General features: G+C 41.3%; 1 protein-coding gene across 1 annotated transcript in view; it reads right to left on the minus strand.

Moving 5' to 3' along the window:
- Nucleotides 1-19,158, minus strand: part of LOC142964566 (GDNF family receptor alpha-2-like) — a 42,913-nt gene that overhangs the window by 22,477 nt on the left and 1,278 nt on the right. The window contains exons 2-3 of the mRNA XM_076104937.1: nt 18,796-19,152; nt 9,616-9,702 (exon numbers count right to left, since the gene is read on the minus strand). Of these exons, the coding sequence (XP_075961052.1) occupies nt 9,616-9,702; nt 18,796-19,152 (444 nt within the window). The remainder of the gene's footprint in view (nt 1-9,615; nt 9,703-18,795; nt 19,153-19,158) is intronic.

A 19,158-nucleotide genomic window follows, 5' to 3' on the forward strand; every position in this document is an offset into this window, starting at 1 on the left:
AAGCAGGATCATGTTCACTTGTGGCACCCCTCTCTTGTATTCAGGCTATATTAGAGAAGTTAACCTCCCTCCCCTGTAGATAATGATATTTCAGAGGTCGTAGCGGTATGGTGACACCCAGAGAGATTCATCTCTTATTCAACAGAACCAATCTCACTCTGTGTCTATCAGACAGCAGGGAGCAGGAAAAAGACCATTTATTTGAGAGACGCTGGGTTGTTTCCAAGTGGTGCATCTCACGTTATCAATCCTAGAAATGGCGATACATAGAACAGATCACATCACAACTGGGGGATAAAAAATAAGCAAACCCACAAAATTAATGACTTTGTGGTTTTAGATCACGTCAGATAAAATGAAACTCACTGCCACTGAAGAATATCAGAAGTAGAATATCGGGACTTCATCACAAAGAGACGAAGGCACACTCACACTTTGCTTTACATTAACTAGAGTTTTGACTTAAATGTATTAAGGAGGTCAAATGTAGCAGGCGCTCTCATAAACAGGCAGGGTGGTATGATACATCCTGAGTTCAACAGATGTAGGTGTTCAAAATAGTGCTGTCTTTTTTTAATGTTTGGCACAGGCCACCACGGGAGAACCTTTCCTTCTTTGTTCGAAGAACAAGAGCATTAACTTTCATGACTCCTGTCAGAATAAGACATCATTGTATCATTAAGTGAACTTGTTAATCGTTGCACTCTCTGAAGGGAGCAGATAAATGATCCACAGCAGCATTGCAAACTCAGTCTTGTTAGTGTAAGTGACTGAAAAGGCAAACAGAATTGTGCTCAGATCATGTACATGTGGGACAGTAACCAACATCGAACCTAAAGGCAATGATGTGAGACAATTAGTCGACCTCGTCAAGAAGGAGCAGCTTGGTTGATGTTGGTTCAACGAGAATCAAATAAAGAACTGACTTTGGCGCTGAGCACGAAGAGGCCAAAGCGGGGCCAAAGTTTTACTAAAATGGGCCAAGCTTGGTTGAAACGGGCATGAAGGGGGCCAGTGCGGTCCAGCTGGAGGAGAGGTTAGCGGAGCGGCTGTCCAGTGGTTCAGGCTACATTACATTGATGGATTGCAGATCCTAAATCTCCCCTGGCCATCTGCAGGCTCTAATGTGGGCCACTGGGGGGGTCCAGGATGAAAAGAAAATAGGAGAAGGATGAGCTACAAAGATTTATCTGACCAAGCAGGGCTGAAGCCGCTTTTGAGGCTGCAGCGACGGACAGGTTTTTACTACCTCTGATTGGGGAGCTGAGATTGAATTTGGTGCTCAACCCAAAAAGATGTCCTGGGGTGAACATAACACACAAAGCCCACTCGATGGCTCTGACGTGCTTACACACAAACAGGATGATAGCAAGAGCGTGCGGAGAAGAGGAAGGAAGCAAAGAAGTGGAGATGGAAGGGGAAATGTGCAGTATTGTGTTGCAGAGTTATAATTGATTTTTCCAAGTGCATTACAATGAAGGTTTTCAGCAAACATATTCTGCTATAATGCGAGGAGAAAGGGGTTGATAAGCTAATGATACGAGACATATAAAAATGGAAAAAGCTTTAAGAGTGGAGAGGAGGCTTGAGCAGTTGATTGCAGCAGCTGATCATGACGGATGGAGAGATGAAATGAGAGGACACAGACTAACAGATTGGACAGCCACTTAGAGAGACGTGCTGGGGAGCTTTCAATTAATATTGCCTAATTCAGGAAAGCCTCGGAATAATTAACCCAGCCCATCAGCAGTGCAATCATAAACTCATAGTATCACAATAGTTGTGATGCTACGAGCATGTCTATCACCTTATTGCTGGCTGTTGCACTATACATGAATGAGCAAGCGAGGCACTGAGTGAATGATTGAACGGATAAATGGGCAAGAGGCTGCATTGATTGATTCATGGATGTATTAAACACAGCACATCAGTGTCATTAAGGGCACGGAAATTCATTAATAATGTTGTTCCTGCTATATTTTGGCAGTTGTTTGCTGCCGAGTAAACTAATATGAATGTTCGCAGAGATGTTTTGTGTGCATGAAGCACAATGCGACATGTTCATTTGGGGAATACATAACAGGAATTCACAAAAACAGTTTGAAATGGTGGTCTTAAGTTGTTTACTCCCAACTGCCTCGTGTGCCTCGGAAAAAAAATGCGATCTCATAACTATTTAGTCGATGTCAACAACAGTTAAAGCATGGCTTTTGGTGATCCTGTCGTTTGACTGTAAATAGGCTTTTAATAGGGCTCTCTACTCTATGGGTATCATAAATTAGACCCCACTGATGGCAATGTAGAGGAAATAACTATTTATTCTTTCCTCACATACAACACACACACAGGGAGAGAAAGAAAGAAAGGGAAATGAATAGAGAGAGTGAAAAGAAAAAGAAACAAAGAGGTAAAATGTGAGATAGAGGACACCTAGACAGACGGAGATAAACAGAAAATTACATAAGACCTGTGTTCCAGTGAGAAAAGAGAAAGAGGGATAAGAAGGAGAGAGGCGAGGGAAGTGGACGGAGCACGTATGAATGAGAGGAAGTGGATAAAAATGTTCATGTACACTGTATCTGGATTTTTATGCTTTTTTCCCAAAGAGTAAGGGATCTTCTTTCCCCGGTATTTGCTCTCTGTCAGCCTAATTTGAATTCTGAATTTCATATATCATCCCATACTCAGGGGACACTGCGCTGCAGAGGGGAGTTCAGCCCAGGTTAGGAAGAGGCTCTTGGCTCTGGGTATGTTCTCAGTAATTAGGAAAGGTGCCAAAGTTTGGATTTAATACGGCCCTGGGTGAGCGTGCAAGAGCTTGTTAGGGAAGTGTTTCGTCCGGACCCCGAGGAGCATGTCAAGCATTTCCGTGTCAAAGGGCTCATCAGTCATTAGCTCTGTACTCTATGTTGCTGTGGGGTTTCCAGAGGGGAGAAAGAGGGTGCACTGGATCTACAAAATCATCTCGCTAAGCTTTACTGAGCAAACGTATAGACGTCATCAGAGGAAGACCGGCGGAGTTTGTGAAGTCTTCTGTTCTGAGCGAGCAACTGAATTTTACCTCTGCGCATAAAATGATTGCTGCCAAATGAACCAGTGTAGCAGATGAAAGAGAGCGAGGGCAGATGTAAATGATGAGAGATGACTAAATATTTGTATGTGAGAATAAATGTGTGTGCGGAGGTGGGAGAGGGCTGTCCAAAGGAATTTTAAATCATTGTAAACACACTTCTAAATACTTGAGCTGTTTATGAACATCTGCCTTCAAGTTGAGCTTCCTCTGGTGAAATTCAAAGCATGAGTGGCCCCCTCAGTCTTAATATGCATGCTGTTTAGCTCCTTCAACCGTTACTGGCAATAATGCAGAATGTAGTGAAATAATCTAACAGGATGTGTGTGTGTGATAAACCTACACAATATCAACAAACTGCTTCTGTGTTCATTATCAACGTGCAAGTAGAGAGTAACTAAAAATACCAACAAACTGAAACACCGAACATGTTCTGTGGGTTATTCCCTCTTGTTTAATGCAAACTTGTTAGAAAAACGCTGACTAGGGTCTCTGATGAGTGAGCCTCGAACAACAACTCTCATTACTGACCCACAGAGAGACAAGCAAGGGCTAGAAACTGATTAGAAAATTCACACGGAATAATGAAGCATATAAACAAAGTAGTATAAATACACACAGCCACATTCAAAAGAATACACAAAACCAATTTTGCACAAACAAGCACAGGCACAGATACACTCAGACCCCTAATAACCAAGAACCTTGACTGAACGCATGGAAAAACAGATCTTAGTGTTTGCCTAAGTAATATTAATTGTTATGAGGGCAATGTCAAAATGTCAATCACGCCAACAGTATGCTGAGCACGGCTGTTTCACTGGTCCTTTTTTTCCCCAGCTATAGAAACAGCTTTTTGGGTTTAATTGGATGGTGGGCACACTGAGCTAAGAGGTGAGAGGCTTAGTGCTGAGAGCTAGAAGGTCTAACTGGGATGTTGAACTTAATTCCTGGAGGGACCCTTGAATGCAGGATTCTATGCTGCCCTCTGTTCCTAATAAGTTAATTAGCTCACCACTGGGTCAAGAGAACAGAATATATTTCATGTGGAGCATATTAACAATTACAGTTGATGATATCTTGGCATGCTGTTAGTAATATAGAATTCATCTGGGCTTCAATTCTTTGGGTCCTGGCACATTGTGGAGGAAGGATTTTCCCCCACATCCTTCATACATGTCTTTTCGATTATGCTATTGATTGTACAGCATCCCTGCCTTGAAACCATGAAAACAACGGTTGTGCCTTGTTTCCAGCATTTAAGTGCGATGCTTTGCTGCTTTTTTGTTTGTTTTCCATCATAGTAAACTGAATACCTTTGACTTTTGGACTTCATGTAAGTCAAAACAAGCAATTTGAAGACATCACCTTGCCATTGTGAGGAGCACTATTTTCTGATAATTCATAGACCAAAATCAATGAATCGATTAATACAGAAAATAAGCTGCAGAAAAAGATTTCTGCGTTCATCAAACAAACTAGCATGAGCACATCATCCACCAGGTGGGAGTAATATTCTGAACTATAAACTTGGTGGGGTGAGGAGGTGTCTGCCATTGGCAGGTGTGGGACTGTAAACAAGACAAATGTGCCTTCCTGTAGCATCTCCGAGCTTCATCTTTTTGTTTGATTTTGTTAGATTCCCACTGGCGTTTAGTCCAATTTCATTAGAGCAGGGAAAATATGCATTAATAATTATTATAGCAACTAAAGGGGTTTTGGGTAGAGAACTGTTTATCAATAGATTTCTTCTGGGAAATACTTACGCAGCACTCCCTATCATTTGATGATGAAGATTGTTCAACCTGAATTAGTGTGTATTTATTTTTGCAAGTCTAAATATACCCTATTTAAATGTACCTAAGCTTTCCACTGAAAACAATACAGTTACTGCATGTGTCCCTCAATGTCAAGTGAAGAGGTAGTCGGGCTGGATTGGGGAGTTTACCCTTGATAATGCTTGGGTGTTTTTATGAACATATATGAGCATGCTAGAATACATCTCTCTTTTTACAAGATTAATGCAGAAACTGGAAAGAGAATACATTCTGCACTAAATGATTGACTGATACAGTCGTGATGCTCTGGATTGGACCTACTGCAGGCTTAAATACCAAGAAAAATTATTATAGATACGTTGATAAATAGTGGTAAAGGGCAACTCCGGGCAGCAGTAAGGTAAAAGTAAATAAATAAATTGAACAATATTGTATTGAGCTGCTCATGTTAGAAACAATACTGTTATTGCTCATCCTGGGTTCACTACAGAGCACCTGTGAAGCGCATTTTACATGCATCCTAATACAACTAAAACTGTTCAGACACTGATAATAAGGTTATCTGTTCTTTCTCTTTTTCTTGATCAATCACTCTCTACAATGACTGAAAGGCATATTTTGTGCATGAATCTTTTCATTTCTGAGGTGTTTAAGATTACATATAGTGCCTTCTGTGTTTCCGTGGAGCAGAGGTGGCACCCTTTTGTTCTTTTCATACTCATAGTTAGGTAGCTCTTACCAAAATGTTGACGATAATTACATTCCCCAAGTCTTGGACAATTTAGAAGAATTTAGATCAACTAGTCTAAGTCATTGGTGAAGTCCTTTAGATATGTGGATGTCGTCCCCTCCCTGTAGTCCACTACAATTAAAACTTCCAGGTTATCTTAAGTAGGGTGGAAGCTGACATGAAAAAAGGTTACTTTTCCCAATTTCCCCAAAAGCATGGATATTTTACGAATGGCCATTTTTTACTCCAGCATCCACGGTCTCATCTCAAAATTAATTTGGAGGGCCAAGCGTCCTCGCCTCAAACTGTCAACCCTGCAACATGGCAGACAGGAAGGAGGACTTGCTGTCCTCAATTTCAAGATGAAATTTCGGTCACATGTGCCCGTTACCAATCTGGTTTTACCCCAATGCATCAGTTGCATGGCCCCAATGCATCAGTTGCATGGCCCCAATGCATCAGTTGCATGACCCCAATGCATCAGTTGCATGACCCCAATGCATCAGTTTCATTTTCAGAGGAAAATGTAGCCTCTCCTCATTGTTTACAAGACCTATAGTATTACTTTAATCTGTCTCCTAAACGCTCCAAATCTAAACCGTCTACCATCTACAATCTGTCATCTATGTACCCTTGACCTTGTGGTCTCATTTATGCATATGTGTAAGCAATTGATAACTAGAGACCCCACCCATCTTCATTTTGATCTCAACACACACCAAATAAAACATATAAAGATAAACACCTGCCGCAGTATTCAAAACTGTTATAGTTCTCGCTACAGCAGGTGTCTCCAGGACTCACACAGAGTCACAAGGTGAAAACATTACCAGCGTCACCGTTGCGGGCTGGTAACAGAATGCTGATGAAAAAGTAATTTGCATCTTTCATTCTCTCTTTGTTTCTCCATGTCTCACTCACTTTTCATCTGATGTCTGTAACAGGTATGTTTGCAGTGCCAATGAATCTTGAGCTAGTATATTGCTCTTTCAGAATTATGGATTATGGCAGCTGTAAATTTGGGTGACTTGCTAACCTGTTAAGAGAGCTATAGGTTAACAACATGTAACCATCATCATATTTCAGGCTTAGCGTTACTAGTTGTGGGTGCTGATTATATTATGATCGCTGGAGCGTCAACAGCAATCCCGAAAGACATCCCAAGTGTTTTTCACAGCATTCCCAGAACTCCCTTCCAGCCAACTTTAAGTATTTTCCTATTCACATGTTTGCTTCCCTATATAACCTTTACTCTATTTCCATCTATCATCTCCATCATGTATCAGATAGCCATGCCCTCTGCCCTGACACTGACAGCATGGCATAGCGATTAAGAGTCACAGGTCACAGGAGAATAAAACACCTAGCAATAACCAGACTGCTAAAGCAGAATGTAGACAGGTGGGCAGGTGTGCAGCATCAAACCTTGTGACAGTGGGCCAAAAGGTGGAAGAATCTTTCTGACACTGCACTTCTTGGATAAGATGAGGAACAAGTTTCTTCCTGTTGATAGCCAAGCCTATTGGGCCCTTCACAAACAACAGCACAACTGCTCTGAAAGCCATTATTTAAATCCGTTTGAAGCAGTAATATGCTACACAAACTGCACCTCACCCTCACCCTTTAGTGGTGAGAGATGTGGCACGAGAGACTGTGCCTCACTGCCATTACAGGAAAGAAGCCAATGGAAATGATGTCGACGAGGACACTCCAGTCAGCCCTGGATGCAACTGTGCTGAGCATTGAGGTGAGGAAACACTGCTGATGCAGGTGCGCAGTGCCAGCAAAGCCGGGACAGGACGAAGCAGATATTGTCGTCACGGAGGAGCAGCCTCTACCCTTATTTAAGGGATGGACCACACTGGGTTAAATGTGCTCATTGTCTTTTTTTTAATCTGTGTGTATACAGCGCATGCTAATTTTCAGTTTGAAGATATGCAAAAAATGAGCGAGTGTAGTACACAGTCCCATTAGAAGGAGAAGCCTGTGTGAAATAGTTTTGCAGGTATCACCTAGGGCAATGCAGAAGCTGAGTCTCCATATGTTTTGATTAATTTAAACTTCAAGCGAGAATGCGTGCAGTAGTATATAATTCTTTTTCATTTCTATCACAACTTCTGTCCCTTATCTTCCTCCCAGACAAAAACTTTTAAAGTAGCAGAGATTATTTTTCAATTTCCTACCTTTCCTCCTGGAGAGTGTACATTCCCCTGTCCTCATCAACCAACCAGATATCATGTATTCCCCAGGTCTCTATGCAGTTTAACAGTTGTAGATGGGATTATTAATACTTTTGTGTGGTTTAGTTATCAAAATGAGAATTATTTTCATAAAACAAGTCTGTAATTACGTATGTGTTTGCCTCTGGTTTTCTCTCAGTGCCACAATCAATTAATCTGTCCTCAGAATTGATAAATAATGAGGAAAGCTTGCGGCTAAACAGATTTCAGAGAGCAAATCCAATGTTTCACCTTGGAGAGAATGCAAGAATCAGCTGAAGCAAAATGGATGCAGTAATGAGTCCCCTGTTGTATCTTAATATGTCGAGGTACACTGTGCTGCGCTCCTAGTTTTACCAGGGCAATTGCACTCTTACACTGATGGAGATAGAGTGTCTGTACTTTGATTATTATCTTGCTTTGTTAGCAGGGCATCTCAAAAGTAATAAACATACACCAATAACACCATTTAGAAAGTACTTTCCACTCACTAATCCTGAACTGGATTATATCAATCACATTACACAGATTTTCCAACATTTCAAATATCGTTGTGCTTTTTCAACCATAATTGTCTCTACCAAATTAGGCTCATAACACAATTTAGATTTAGAAAATGTATTTCCTGTGTTTTGATATTGCATACTTGTTTTCAATAACTGTCTGCTTAATCATTAAAGGTCTATTTGAAATATGGCCATATTTCTTGAGCACATGGTACGACTGCAGCTATATGTAAATGATGGGAGCACATAATGTTTCAGTTCTGAAATGTTTTTGCAATATTTATTGGCATTTCAACTATATTTGTCGCTACAGCAACAGGATAGATTGTAATGGTCATAACTCAGTGGTCATGAGTCTTACTAACTTGAAAGCCCTAAAAACCCTAATCATTAATCCTCATGATCATCAACTATAAATATTTTGGTACAGATCTCAAATCCAGATGCAGCTTCTAAACAGCTAAAATAACATGTTTTGAGGATTCTGCAGCCTTGGGGGGGGGGGGGACGCGCTATCTGAATGCTTTCTAAATGAATATGCAATTAAATCAGGGACTCCAAAAATAATGAAAGCCTGCACTTTGTAATATTCATCCTGGTACTCTCTTCTTCTTTCAAAATATCAAACAGTTGCATTTTCAAAAACAAGTGATACATTGCTGATTTCAAGCTGAGGGGATTATACATAAAGCTTGTCGTTCTTGTAACTCCCAGTTCTAAAACAAAGAAAGATACATCAGCCAAAAGAAAAGGAAATGAGTTGGCTTCAGTGTTTGTAGATTGCTTTTGGCGAAAAAAATAAAATAAAAAATAGAAGAGAACATCCTCTGGAAAATTTCTGTCAGAACTGGATGGAAAAAAACACGATTGAATTTCAAGTGACTGTAGCCTGTAGCTCTGGCAATGGACAGGCGTAGTCCCTGTGTCCCATCACACCTATTGCATAACTTGCTTCTCAGCACTGCATTAACCATTGTAGCTGTGTTTTATAATAAGATCTGCATTGATTATTGATAGCATGATGGCAATAACCAGTAAATTAAATAGCAGGCTATAGCTCCCCTGATGGGTGCTGGGCTGTTTAGTTAGTAAACCAAATAGGAAATAATAAACCAAAAGCACCCAATTCATTCAGGACAGTTGACTGGTGGAATGCCAGTGCGGAAAGATCAACACAGGCTCTTTAGCCTCTACACTGTTATTTATCACAAAAGAACCTTCATTTCCCCATATCCAGAATGCATAGTTACACCATACTTCCACTCATATGATAAACCACAAAGAGTTGAGTTCAAATCAAACCTGTGAATACCTGAAGAGATGGAGGCCAAGCGGAACGCATCAGGGTGTCGGTTTGGTGCTACAGGTTCATACGGGGATGAGTCGTCCATGTCTCCACCTGAAACAAAAGTAAAGATTAATTATCAATCAGAGCATTTGAGCATTTCCAAAGAACAGACAATGGAGTGCGTTCTAGCCAGTGTCGGCTTTCGAAGGTCACGCCCCATCAAATTAATGACTGTGCCCAACCACCCACCTGCGGGCCAAGCCTTTGGCGCCAAACTTTGCGTTTCATTAATCTATTCATACATGGCAAATTTAGCAATGTGTGAGAATTCATCCTCCACTCTAAGCATCCCCCCCTGAAAGAACACACTCAAACTGAATTCAATACATGTTTCAAATGGAAACACTGTATTAAATGAGATTTTTATGATGTAATTTCCATGTATTGGACTGGCTGACCAGTCCAATACATGACTATGAGCGTTTAGTTGTTTTTTTTCATATGGAAAACAGAATGTTCATCATGATCATTTCCTTTTGGACAGAGTTTTTGTTCTTGCTGTGGTTGGATTTGGGGCGTTAAAGCACAAGCAATGCATCTTCTCTGCTAACAATGTTGCCAGAGCTGTTTGTAAAAAAAAAAAAAAAAAAAAAAGGAGAAAAAATTAAAATCAAATTAGCACTCAACTGACTGAGTCTCTCCCATGTGCCTGCTTCTCTGTGGGCCCTAATCCTGCATTTAAAATTCATAGCCATTCGGTGTGATTGAGACAAACCCTCCAGTGTGTAATAGCTTTGCATTCCGATCCCAACAGAAACACAGCGAGGGTGTTGTGAGGAAGGTTTGGAGGCCCGCTGCTACAAATGAGAAAACCTGAAACCTGTCGGTAGAAGACTGCGCTTCTCAGTAGATCCGATCAATAGATATAGTACATTTTGTTTATCGACATCTTTCTTGGATGCTTACTAAAAGGATGAAGCAAGAAAATGTTGTCTTGTGTGTGTGTGTGTGTGTGTGTGTCTGTGTGTGCATTTGGCAGTGTATACAGTTCAGTGTTATCCATGTATCCAGTGAACATATTTAATCATCAAATATTCTGTAATAACATCAGATATGTGTTGATACCTCAGTAAAAGATGAAATTTGTCCATTAAAACTGATCAAAAGCACAGGAAGATATGTACACACTGGCACACGGTAAAGAGGAATGACTAAAGTTAGATAATTAAAGGAAAAGGGAATGACTAAAGGGAATTTTCTATCATAATTTGTCCCCAGAGCAAACCAACCACAGACTTGTTTACACGAGTTATTTCTTTAAAACTTGATCTACATCTCTCCTTTCAATCAATATTGACAATCATAACAAGATGAAACGGCTCAGCTGGCCATTCTCTGAGCACATAGCTATTGACATCTGGCACAGTTGAGAATTGTATGTGTGTCTGAAAAAGAAAACCAGAGCAGACCAGACCAGAGAAAAATGGAGACAGGACAACGACGGAGGGGAGAAAGGAGAAACACATAAAGGGTGACAGAGAGGCTTAGAGAAAATGACCTAAATCCTCCAAGTTTTGAGTGTTCTACTTGTGCCTTCCTTGTTTGTGTATTGAAAGATGAATTCATTTTAAAGTGTATCTCAGTCTTTTTTTTATTTTTTCAGTTGCCTTTGCATCGCCCACATCTACGTTCATGTTACATTTCTGTTTCCAGAGTGAGGGAATAGCGATGCTTCCGGACTTGAGATCCCTCAGAGATTCTAATTGCAACAATTACCTACAAAAGCTATATAGTGCTCTAGAAGCCTTTCACGGGTTCAAGACTACCACTTACTCGGCAAATGACCACCTTAACCCCTCTTCCATGTCTATTTCAGCAAAAGACGCAGTCATTGTATATATTTAAAAGAAGAGGCAAATATTCCTCAGAAAAGTGTAATGCTTCTTCCATTACACTAAGAACAGTTTGTGCTGTACAGAGCAACATGGAATAAAGGATGCCCTATCTTCAAAACAAATGAGGTTGCTTAGCATTTTGATCAGGCAGCTCCTTCCAGTGTTGGGAAGCTTCACTGCACCATCAGCCTCAGGATCAAACAGTGTTAAGGCACATTCAATTTCAACTGTACAGTGGTGATCCTATAAAACATTAACGTCAAACCACAACAGTAGCTGTAATGAATATTAAAAGCTTATTTACATGAATGTTACAAGCCGTGCAGAATCATAAAACTGCAAAACACACTATAATCACACACACCCTTAGGATGTGAAAAACCCCACAGCAGGAGGCCTTGTTGTACTTTAAAAAAAATAGTGCTCTTTGACAGTCATCCTGGACCCAATTATGCATTCATAATGGGGAATTCTTCCCAGCTGTTTGGTGATAGGATGTTTTTAGCCCCAGGGCAACAACTTATCGCTGTAATTAAGCCTCCGTTTGACTTCATTTGCTCTGACAGTATGGAGCATGACCGGCACATCTCAAACAGACATGCAGACCTTTCCCTCGTCACAGTAATAGAGGAATGCTGCTTGGATTCACAGTCCTCTCCTTTGACATCGGGGGTTTTATGAAGCCGCTGGGCGCCATCACTCATCCCTTTCATATGCATTATCAATGAAGCTAAACTCTTGGGGTGATGGAAACCGTCCTATGGATTCTTTAGCAACTTTCTTGGCAAACCGTTTATGGCTGGAAGCCAATTCAATTTTAATAACCATCATTCACCTTGTTTTGTTTTTTAAAGGTGCCCTATACTGATTTTGTTCCTGTTTAATATTGATTTCATGTTGTTACCTTTTTTGCTGCAGGAAATGTTGGGAAAATATTACTTCTTATTTAAAGAATAGCAATATATTGCAACAGTTTTGTTCTTATATTAATCACGTACAGAGAAAGCTTAGCACTGCCTGAGCAGTCTGGAGCACAGCCGGAGGTCCTCTGCAGAGCCCCGCTGGTTGTTGCACAAACTCGGCTGGCAACAAAAGGTGACCGAGCCTTTGCTGTCATAAGTCTGCAAATGAGCTGTCAGTGGAGATCAAGCTAGCCAGAACACTCTCCTCTTTAAAGAACTTCTCAAAGCACACTTGTATTCTATAGAAATGTATCAGAGAGAACACTGGAATATGGGAATTCACAATTTTATTACATTAAAAGATAAACGCATTCATTTTTCCTCTGGACTTCCTCCCATAATGTGCTTGTTTGAAAAAAGACAAGATAAAGTAAAGTGATACTACAAATGCATCTTTCTTCAAATTGTGCTAAACAGAACACGAGTTGAACGGCTCAGCGTTTGAAGTGATATTGACATTTTAAACTCAATTCCAAACCATACAAAGAGCATATTGGATTAGCTCAGAATAATATTTCAAGTCACAATTCCAATCCAGCGAGGCGTGGCGGGCAAACACAGCTGAGAAAATGAGTGCTGTAATTTTTATTCATGCCTTTGGCTATGTGAATGTAATGTTAATATTAATAGTTACACATGCGCTTACCTAAATCAGCATTACCTGGTGCCAATACTAATGTTAAATAAAGTGTAAATCCTGCAAAACTTATGGCATAGGAGCATATTGGGGGGAACATTAAAAACAGGCAGCAGAGGTGCAGCCCAATATATCAGCCTCTGCTCACCATCTCACATTTCATATCAATAGGAGTGAAAAGAAAATGCCATCATTTTGGATTTTGTAAATGTACAACATCACCAGTCAATATTATTAAGCATCTCAGTATTAAATGTAAACATGATTAGTGCTGCTGTGTTGGTAACTGAAGGATAACAACCCACATGATTCATCTAAATATACAAAAATGTGTTTGGCTAGGTGTGCTTTGAAAAACTTGGCTGACATATTGCAAAAAGCAGCTTCGATTAGTGATGCAGAGAGTGAAAACCAGAGAGACAGGGAGAGTTTGAGAGCAAGAGAAATAGAAGTAACCATGCTGTGATGACAGCCGCCGGGCCTGGCCGTTGACTTCTGCGACGCACATTCACTCAGCACCGCTGTGAACCTTCCAGCCAGGAGTGAGTCTTAATGCCCACATCATGACAGCATTCACTGAGCAGAATGGGCCGTCACTCACTCTCCCTTCCGATAGAGAGCCTGAGAACTCACTCCACTATAAAAGGCTAATCTAAACCCTGCTACCAGCTCCGCATTTCTGTCGCACTGTCACACTATACAGCCTCATAGTGAATGGGAGTCATCTCGGGCACTTCACCTTACAGGGTAGAAAATCATTAGACAGATTTACGAGGACAAACTGTGCCTTTTTTTGTCATCATATTTTACTGATCCTTTTCACATTTTGGGACGAAAGATAACTGGGGAGAAGGAGGGATGAAAAGGGCGAGGAGGGGAAAGCTCTGAACGACTTTATTGATCACATCCAGAAGCTATCGACAGGTCCCTTCCTCTGATGATGAAGTGGCCACCTAGCGAGTGCCGGCTGGGTCTCCAGCGATGGGAGGGAGAAAGCAGAGAGGACGTATTCAGCATGCAGGAGCCTGCTTCCCCTATCCCCTGACATGCGGGGCAGGCTGGAAAAATGTTCTGCTTATGACAGTGGATGGCTAAGGTAATGGCCGGTGACTGCTACCATTGCTCATAGTAATGATGGTTTCACCCAGAAATACTGTGTACCTTTGTAGCCCCCCCCCCTCTATGTTTTCCCCCATGACTCTCTCTCTCTCTTTCTTCCTCTCGCTCACTCATTCTATGGTTTTCTCTGTCTCTCTCTTGAATTTCTTCCCCCTCTTATCATTTATCTACCATCCTCTCCTCACCTCCTGTACTCCCACACTCTCTCCATTTCTCTTCCTCCCTGCCTAAATCTATCATCATGTGCGCGTCATTCCTACACTGTCCATGTCATGTAACTTCCCACGGCAGTAGGGGTCAACTTGTGGTGTTAGCATGATGTGGTGACATATTCAGAGGGTGACCTTTGCAACGCTGACATTCATGAAAATGTAGAAAATAAATCAAGCCGCAAAATTGTCTGGTATTCTCGTCATTGAAGATAAAGATACAGTCTTCTCTCTCTCTCTCTCACAATGAACTGGAACATATTGGTGTGGAGCACTGGTGGAGCTTTCCTTTCTCTCTCTCTCTCTGCAGTGAACGTTGGCTCAGCTAATTAAACTGCTCTGAAAGGTTCCCCACAAAAGATCTTCGATTCCCACTTTGAGACCTAAGCTGTGGTTTCATAGCTGAGTCTATGAAATAATGTATGTTAGAGGTGTGGAACTTATCGTTTAAATTACTTATTCTCCTGCAATACTGCAAGGCTATGGCCACATGAGACCCAGGGCACAATTGAAAGAGAACCGCAGCCGCCTATACAATATTGCTGTGTGTAGCAGCCAATGTTTCTTTCTTAATTACTTCTTTTATAGATTCAAACTGCTAGACCTCATTGCCTCACACCAACTGAGTCCCATTTAGTGCAGAAACACCCCCACCCCCCCATTATCCATCAAGGACGGCTGCATTGACGCATTGGAATCAGCTGCCATTTTCAGTTAGAAAACACAATTAACAGGTCATCATTAGCACCGTTACTGATGGCTCAAAGACAGCGCGAGATGGCATTATAACACCTTTTAGCCGAGGGTTTTTAAGCCAATTAGGGTAGTACAGTATAGCCTAAAGGCTGGCAATAACGATAAGTATAGCGATCTAGAGGAAATCTGACCCCACATCATAGCTGTGGAGTCACACCGGTGTATAATGTGTTTCGATGCAACACTCGATGACGGTATTGAGTCACGTTGTGGTCATGTACTGTAAAGGGTTTTTCTCAGCAGCAATGCATTGTTTCACCACACAAAGTGTCATCGTTGAAACACCTTTCAAAGATTCTGGCCTCTCACTGGAATTGTGTAACTGGAGACACTCATGCTGCTCCTAAGTGTCCGGACCTCGTTTACTATAACTAATGATATTTACAGTTACAGCTCATGGGCACAGGACACACTGCAGCTTGAGGACTTTTCCACCAGGGTATTTTATGGTTAGTATGGTTTGACTTGGCTTAAGAAAGATTTCCTCTCAGTCTCATGGTAGACGTTTCAGTTTGCTTTCAAATTTAAAGTAATCAATCACACTGCAGGAGGAATGAACTCTCACAAGAAAGGAGAGGTGCATGCTGCTCAGTTTAACACAATGGTCTAAAGCCTGTGACCAATATTTACTTTAATCTGAAATACATTTTAAAAGCACAGAACTTTCTACTGGCAATCGTCACACCTGCTGACGTCACACCGTCTGAGTGGGGGGGGACAAGTGATGCGGCTGTCTGATGGTGTTCTGGTTTAGCGATGATTAACAAACATCTTACATACAAGCTGAGATCCCTCCTGCCCTTCAGCATTCTGAACCACTGTTTAATTACCGTCCTGTCTTGAGCCTATTATCTATTCTGTATGGATCATTATTATCATACTATTATTATTTTCTATTTCAAACCTCAACCCCACTGCTTCACCACTGTTTCATCACAAATACAAAAACAATGCATGAGATAAAACAAATCATGAGTAATCATTTCGTATTTAGTTCTTACTGTTGCTTTAGTTTAAAGTGCTTATGTAACCATTTTGTAGCTGAATGACATAAATATGAGTGGAATGAGAAAGAAACAGAGTACCAAAATAAAGAAATTTGAAGTAGATCTTTCCAAGGTTGTTTTGAATCTTTGCTATTCTTTACATGACTTAAAGCACAGTCACCAAACTGATTCACATGGTGAGTACTTCTGTGTGTTGACAAAGTCCTCAGTCTTTAACACAAACCCTAACAGTTGATATGGTGGTCCAAGCTCAGCTGTATGTTGTTTTAACATTTGACATTCATAAGGCCAAAACAGCAAAATCTTAAATCTATTTCCTCTGACGAAAAAAAGAACATAAATGCCCTTGTTCACAGGTGCACATTTTAACTGTTTACTAGATTAACTTGGTTTTTAGAAGTAAAGAATATTTATATACGCACTAAATAAGGTAACCTTGCCTGAGGCAGTAGAGTATCTGTGTGCCGTTTGCATAGGGTTGATCTGGGAGGAGCAGGGCATTGTTTTAAATCCCAGTCCATCCCTGGTCAACATCAGCTTTTTCTTCACAAACACAATGTTTTAGCCCTCAAGCTTGCAGGCCAACTTCCTGCCCCTGGTCAACATGTGTCATAAGAAGCAGCCTTAGCCTATAATGGCCTTAGGTTGCAGCAAAGTGACCATATGTGCCAATTGGCTAAATATGTTTGTCTATAAAGCACCAGACATTGCTTTTCATAAAGAGTTAATCACTTTAGTTAATTTCCACAGGTCTTTAACAATCTCTGCCCTCGTCTGTTTGTAATTTAGTCATCTTTGTCATTTCACCTTTTTTAGCTCTACTCCTCTTTTTTAAACCTGCTCCTCGCTTTTCTTATCTTTCTCTCTCACATACTCTTCATCTCTCCCACATTAACATGAGAAAAATAAGACTTTCAAAGCTACATTACACACGATCTAACCCGACAACTGCATCGAAACCGTCCTGATTTGTCCACAAATTATTTTTAAAGTGGCGTAGCAGCATTTCGAGAGGGTGTGTTGGGATTCGGCCCTTCGTGTTTGTTTCCAGAGATGGATGTTGTACATAGATTGTTTCCAGTTAACAAAAGCCTGCTTGACTGCACAATGGATCGTGATTAGATTAAAGCTGCACTATAAGAGCTTTTCGTTTGTGTTAAAGCGGGTTTTTATCTCCGAGGGCGACAGGGCCAAAAACGGGACGGAGCTGAGAGGCATTTGTTCATTAAGAAACACAAGCTCTGTGAAGGCCATGCTGCAGGCACAGGAGGTCTCTATCCCTGACAGCAAGACAACTTGCATGATGCATCCAAACATAAATACTTTGACCGATGTGGCTTGTTTGTTTGGGAAGAGGAGAAAGAGAGTGAGAAAGAGACATGGAGGGAGAGCAGAGAGATCATTACAAAGGGGAAAGAGTTTGAAATCAACAGAAAGACAGGGAGGGAGACAGAAGGCCTGGGGAGCATGCATGTCATTACATTTCCCTTGAACTCATGTCAGGGACCCTCTGCTGCCATCAGTCTGATGAAGTGTAGCTGGTGCTATGAGCAGTCAGCCTGGCGAATCACTTCACGGATCACAACACAAAAGACCAGAATGCTCAGAGCTCTGAGACTTTGCAACACTACCACCATTACCACGTGTCAAAACAGCTGAGCATATTATGTCCTCAGTGTTTACATGGCATGTCACTTGATGTAAATCACAGAAACTTCGGCCAATGGAGAAATGTCGCTTTTAGGTCAGGACCCCCCCCCTGGCACTGAATCTCTTTCAGCTCAGATGCTGTCAGATTTGTCGCCATATGAAACACTACGTGCTTTTGACCCTTAAGGATGGGACGAGAGTCATGTCAGCTCAGGAGGCTGCTTCATGCTCTCTAAATATATTGCAATGTGAAAACCAGAGGGTTACAATGTTACAACAAGAGTGCTATTTTACGTCCTGCATAAGTGGACACATAAGGGCCACTGAGCTATACGATTGTAACCTAATTACATTGTAATATGGAACACTTTAGGTGAAAACCAATAAGTCTACCATAACAGGTCTACCTAATGTAATCCCATTATAGCTCCATTACCTTTGAGAGGGTGAGGAAAGTAGGAAAGCATATATTTTTCATCATGGGCTTCTGGGTATCACTATAAGAGGGCATCAGGGAATAGGGCATAAACAATGGGTGTGGTGTACATCCTTCTTGTCTTTACCCGGAAAGTACACTGTTACTTGAGATCGGAATATTCATTTAAAGTAAATGTTATAATCGTAAAGAATGCACTAAGTCTTATACATTAATATCAATAGAGGTGTGTTGAACATCCACAGCTAGACTACTGCAGCAATGCATGTGCATCCTCTGGTACGCATGTATTATAAATTAGTAATAAATTAAATAAACATGGTCAAAGAGGGAATACAGAAGGAAACAAATAGCTGACTGGTGAACAAATGAAAGGAGCAAGTGCTAATTTCAAGTGAATACATTTGTAGTTGTATAACTGCAAGACTTAAAGAGGTGTCATTATATTACAGGCCCTGAAATTGCCACACAGTTAAACATGATGCGATGTGAATTTTGTGAGACAGTGAATCGTAAAACCATTTGCCTCCTACCTTCAGTGAGTCCCATGTGGATGGTCCAGTAGTTCTGCAGACACTGCAGCTCCTTCTTCATGCCCCTCTTGCAGCGGCAGTCATACAGAGGACTAACCAGCAGCACTTCCAAGGCCGCCTGGCACTCCCTGTTGTTGTCCAGCATGGCTTCCTTCTCCTTGCCCACAAGACACTGGCGCATCACCCGGTACCGAGAGCTGCATAAAGGGTTCTGGTTGCACATGTCACTGGCCTGGATGCAGTCCACCCATTCTGGCTGAGCCCCGGGCCCAGACCCTGTACCTGGAGATCCTGGAGAATCATTGGCCACGGAAACGGACAAAGCTGAGGGACCATCCAAGGAACTTGCTGCCTTATCTAGGT

Source organism: Anarhichas minor, unplaced genomic scaffold (genome assembly GCF_050575085.1).
Source record: "Anarhichas minor isolate MPS153535 unplaced genomic scaffold, ASM5057508v1 ptg000030l, whole genome shotgun sequence".
NCBI lineage: Eukaryota > Metazoa > Chordata > Actinopteri > Perciformes > Anarhichadidae > Anarhichas > Anarhichas minor.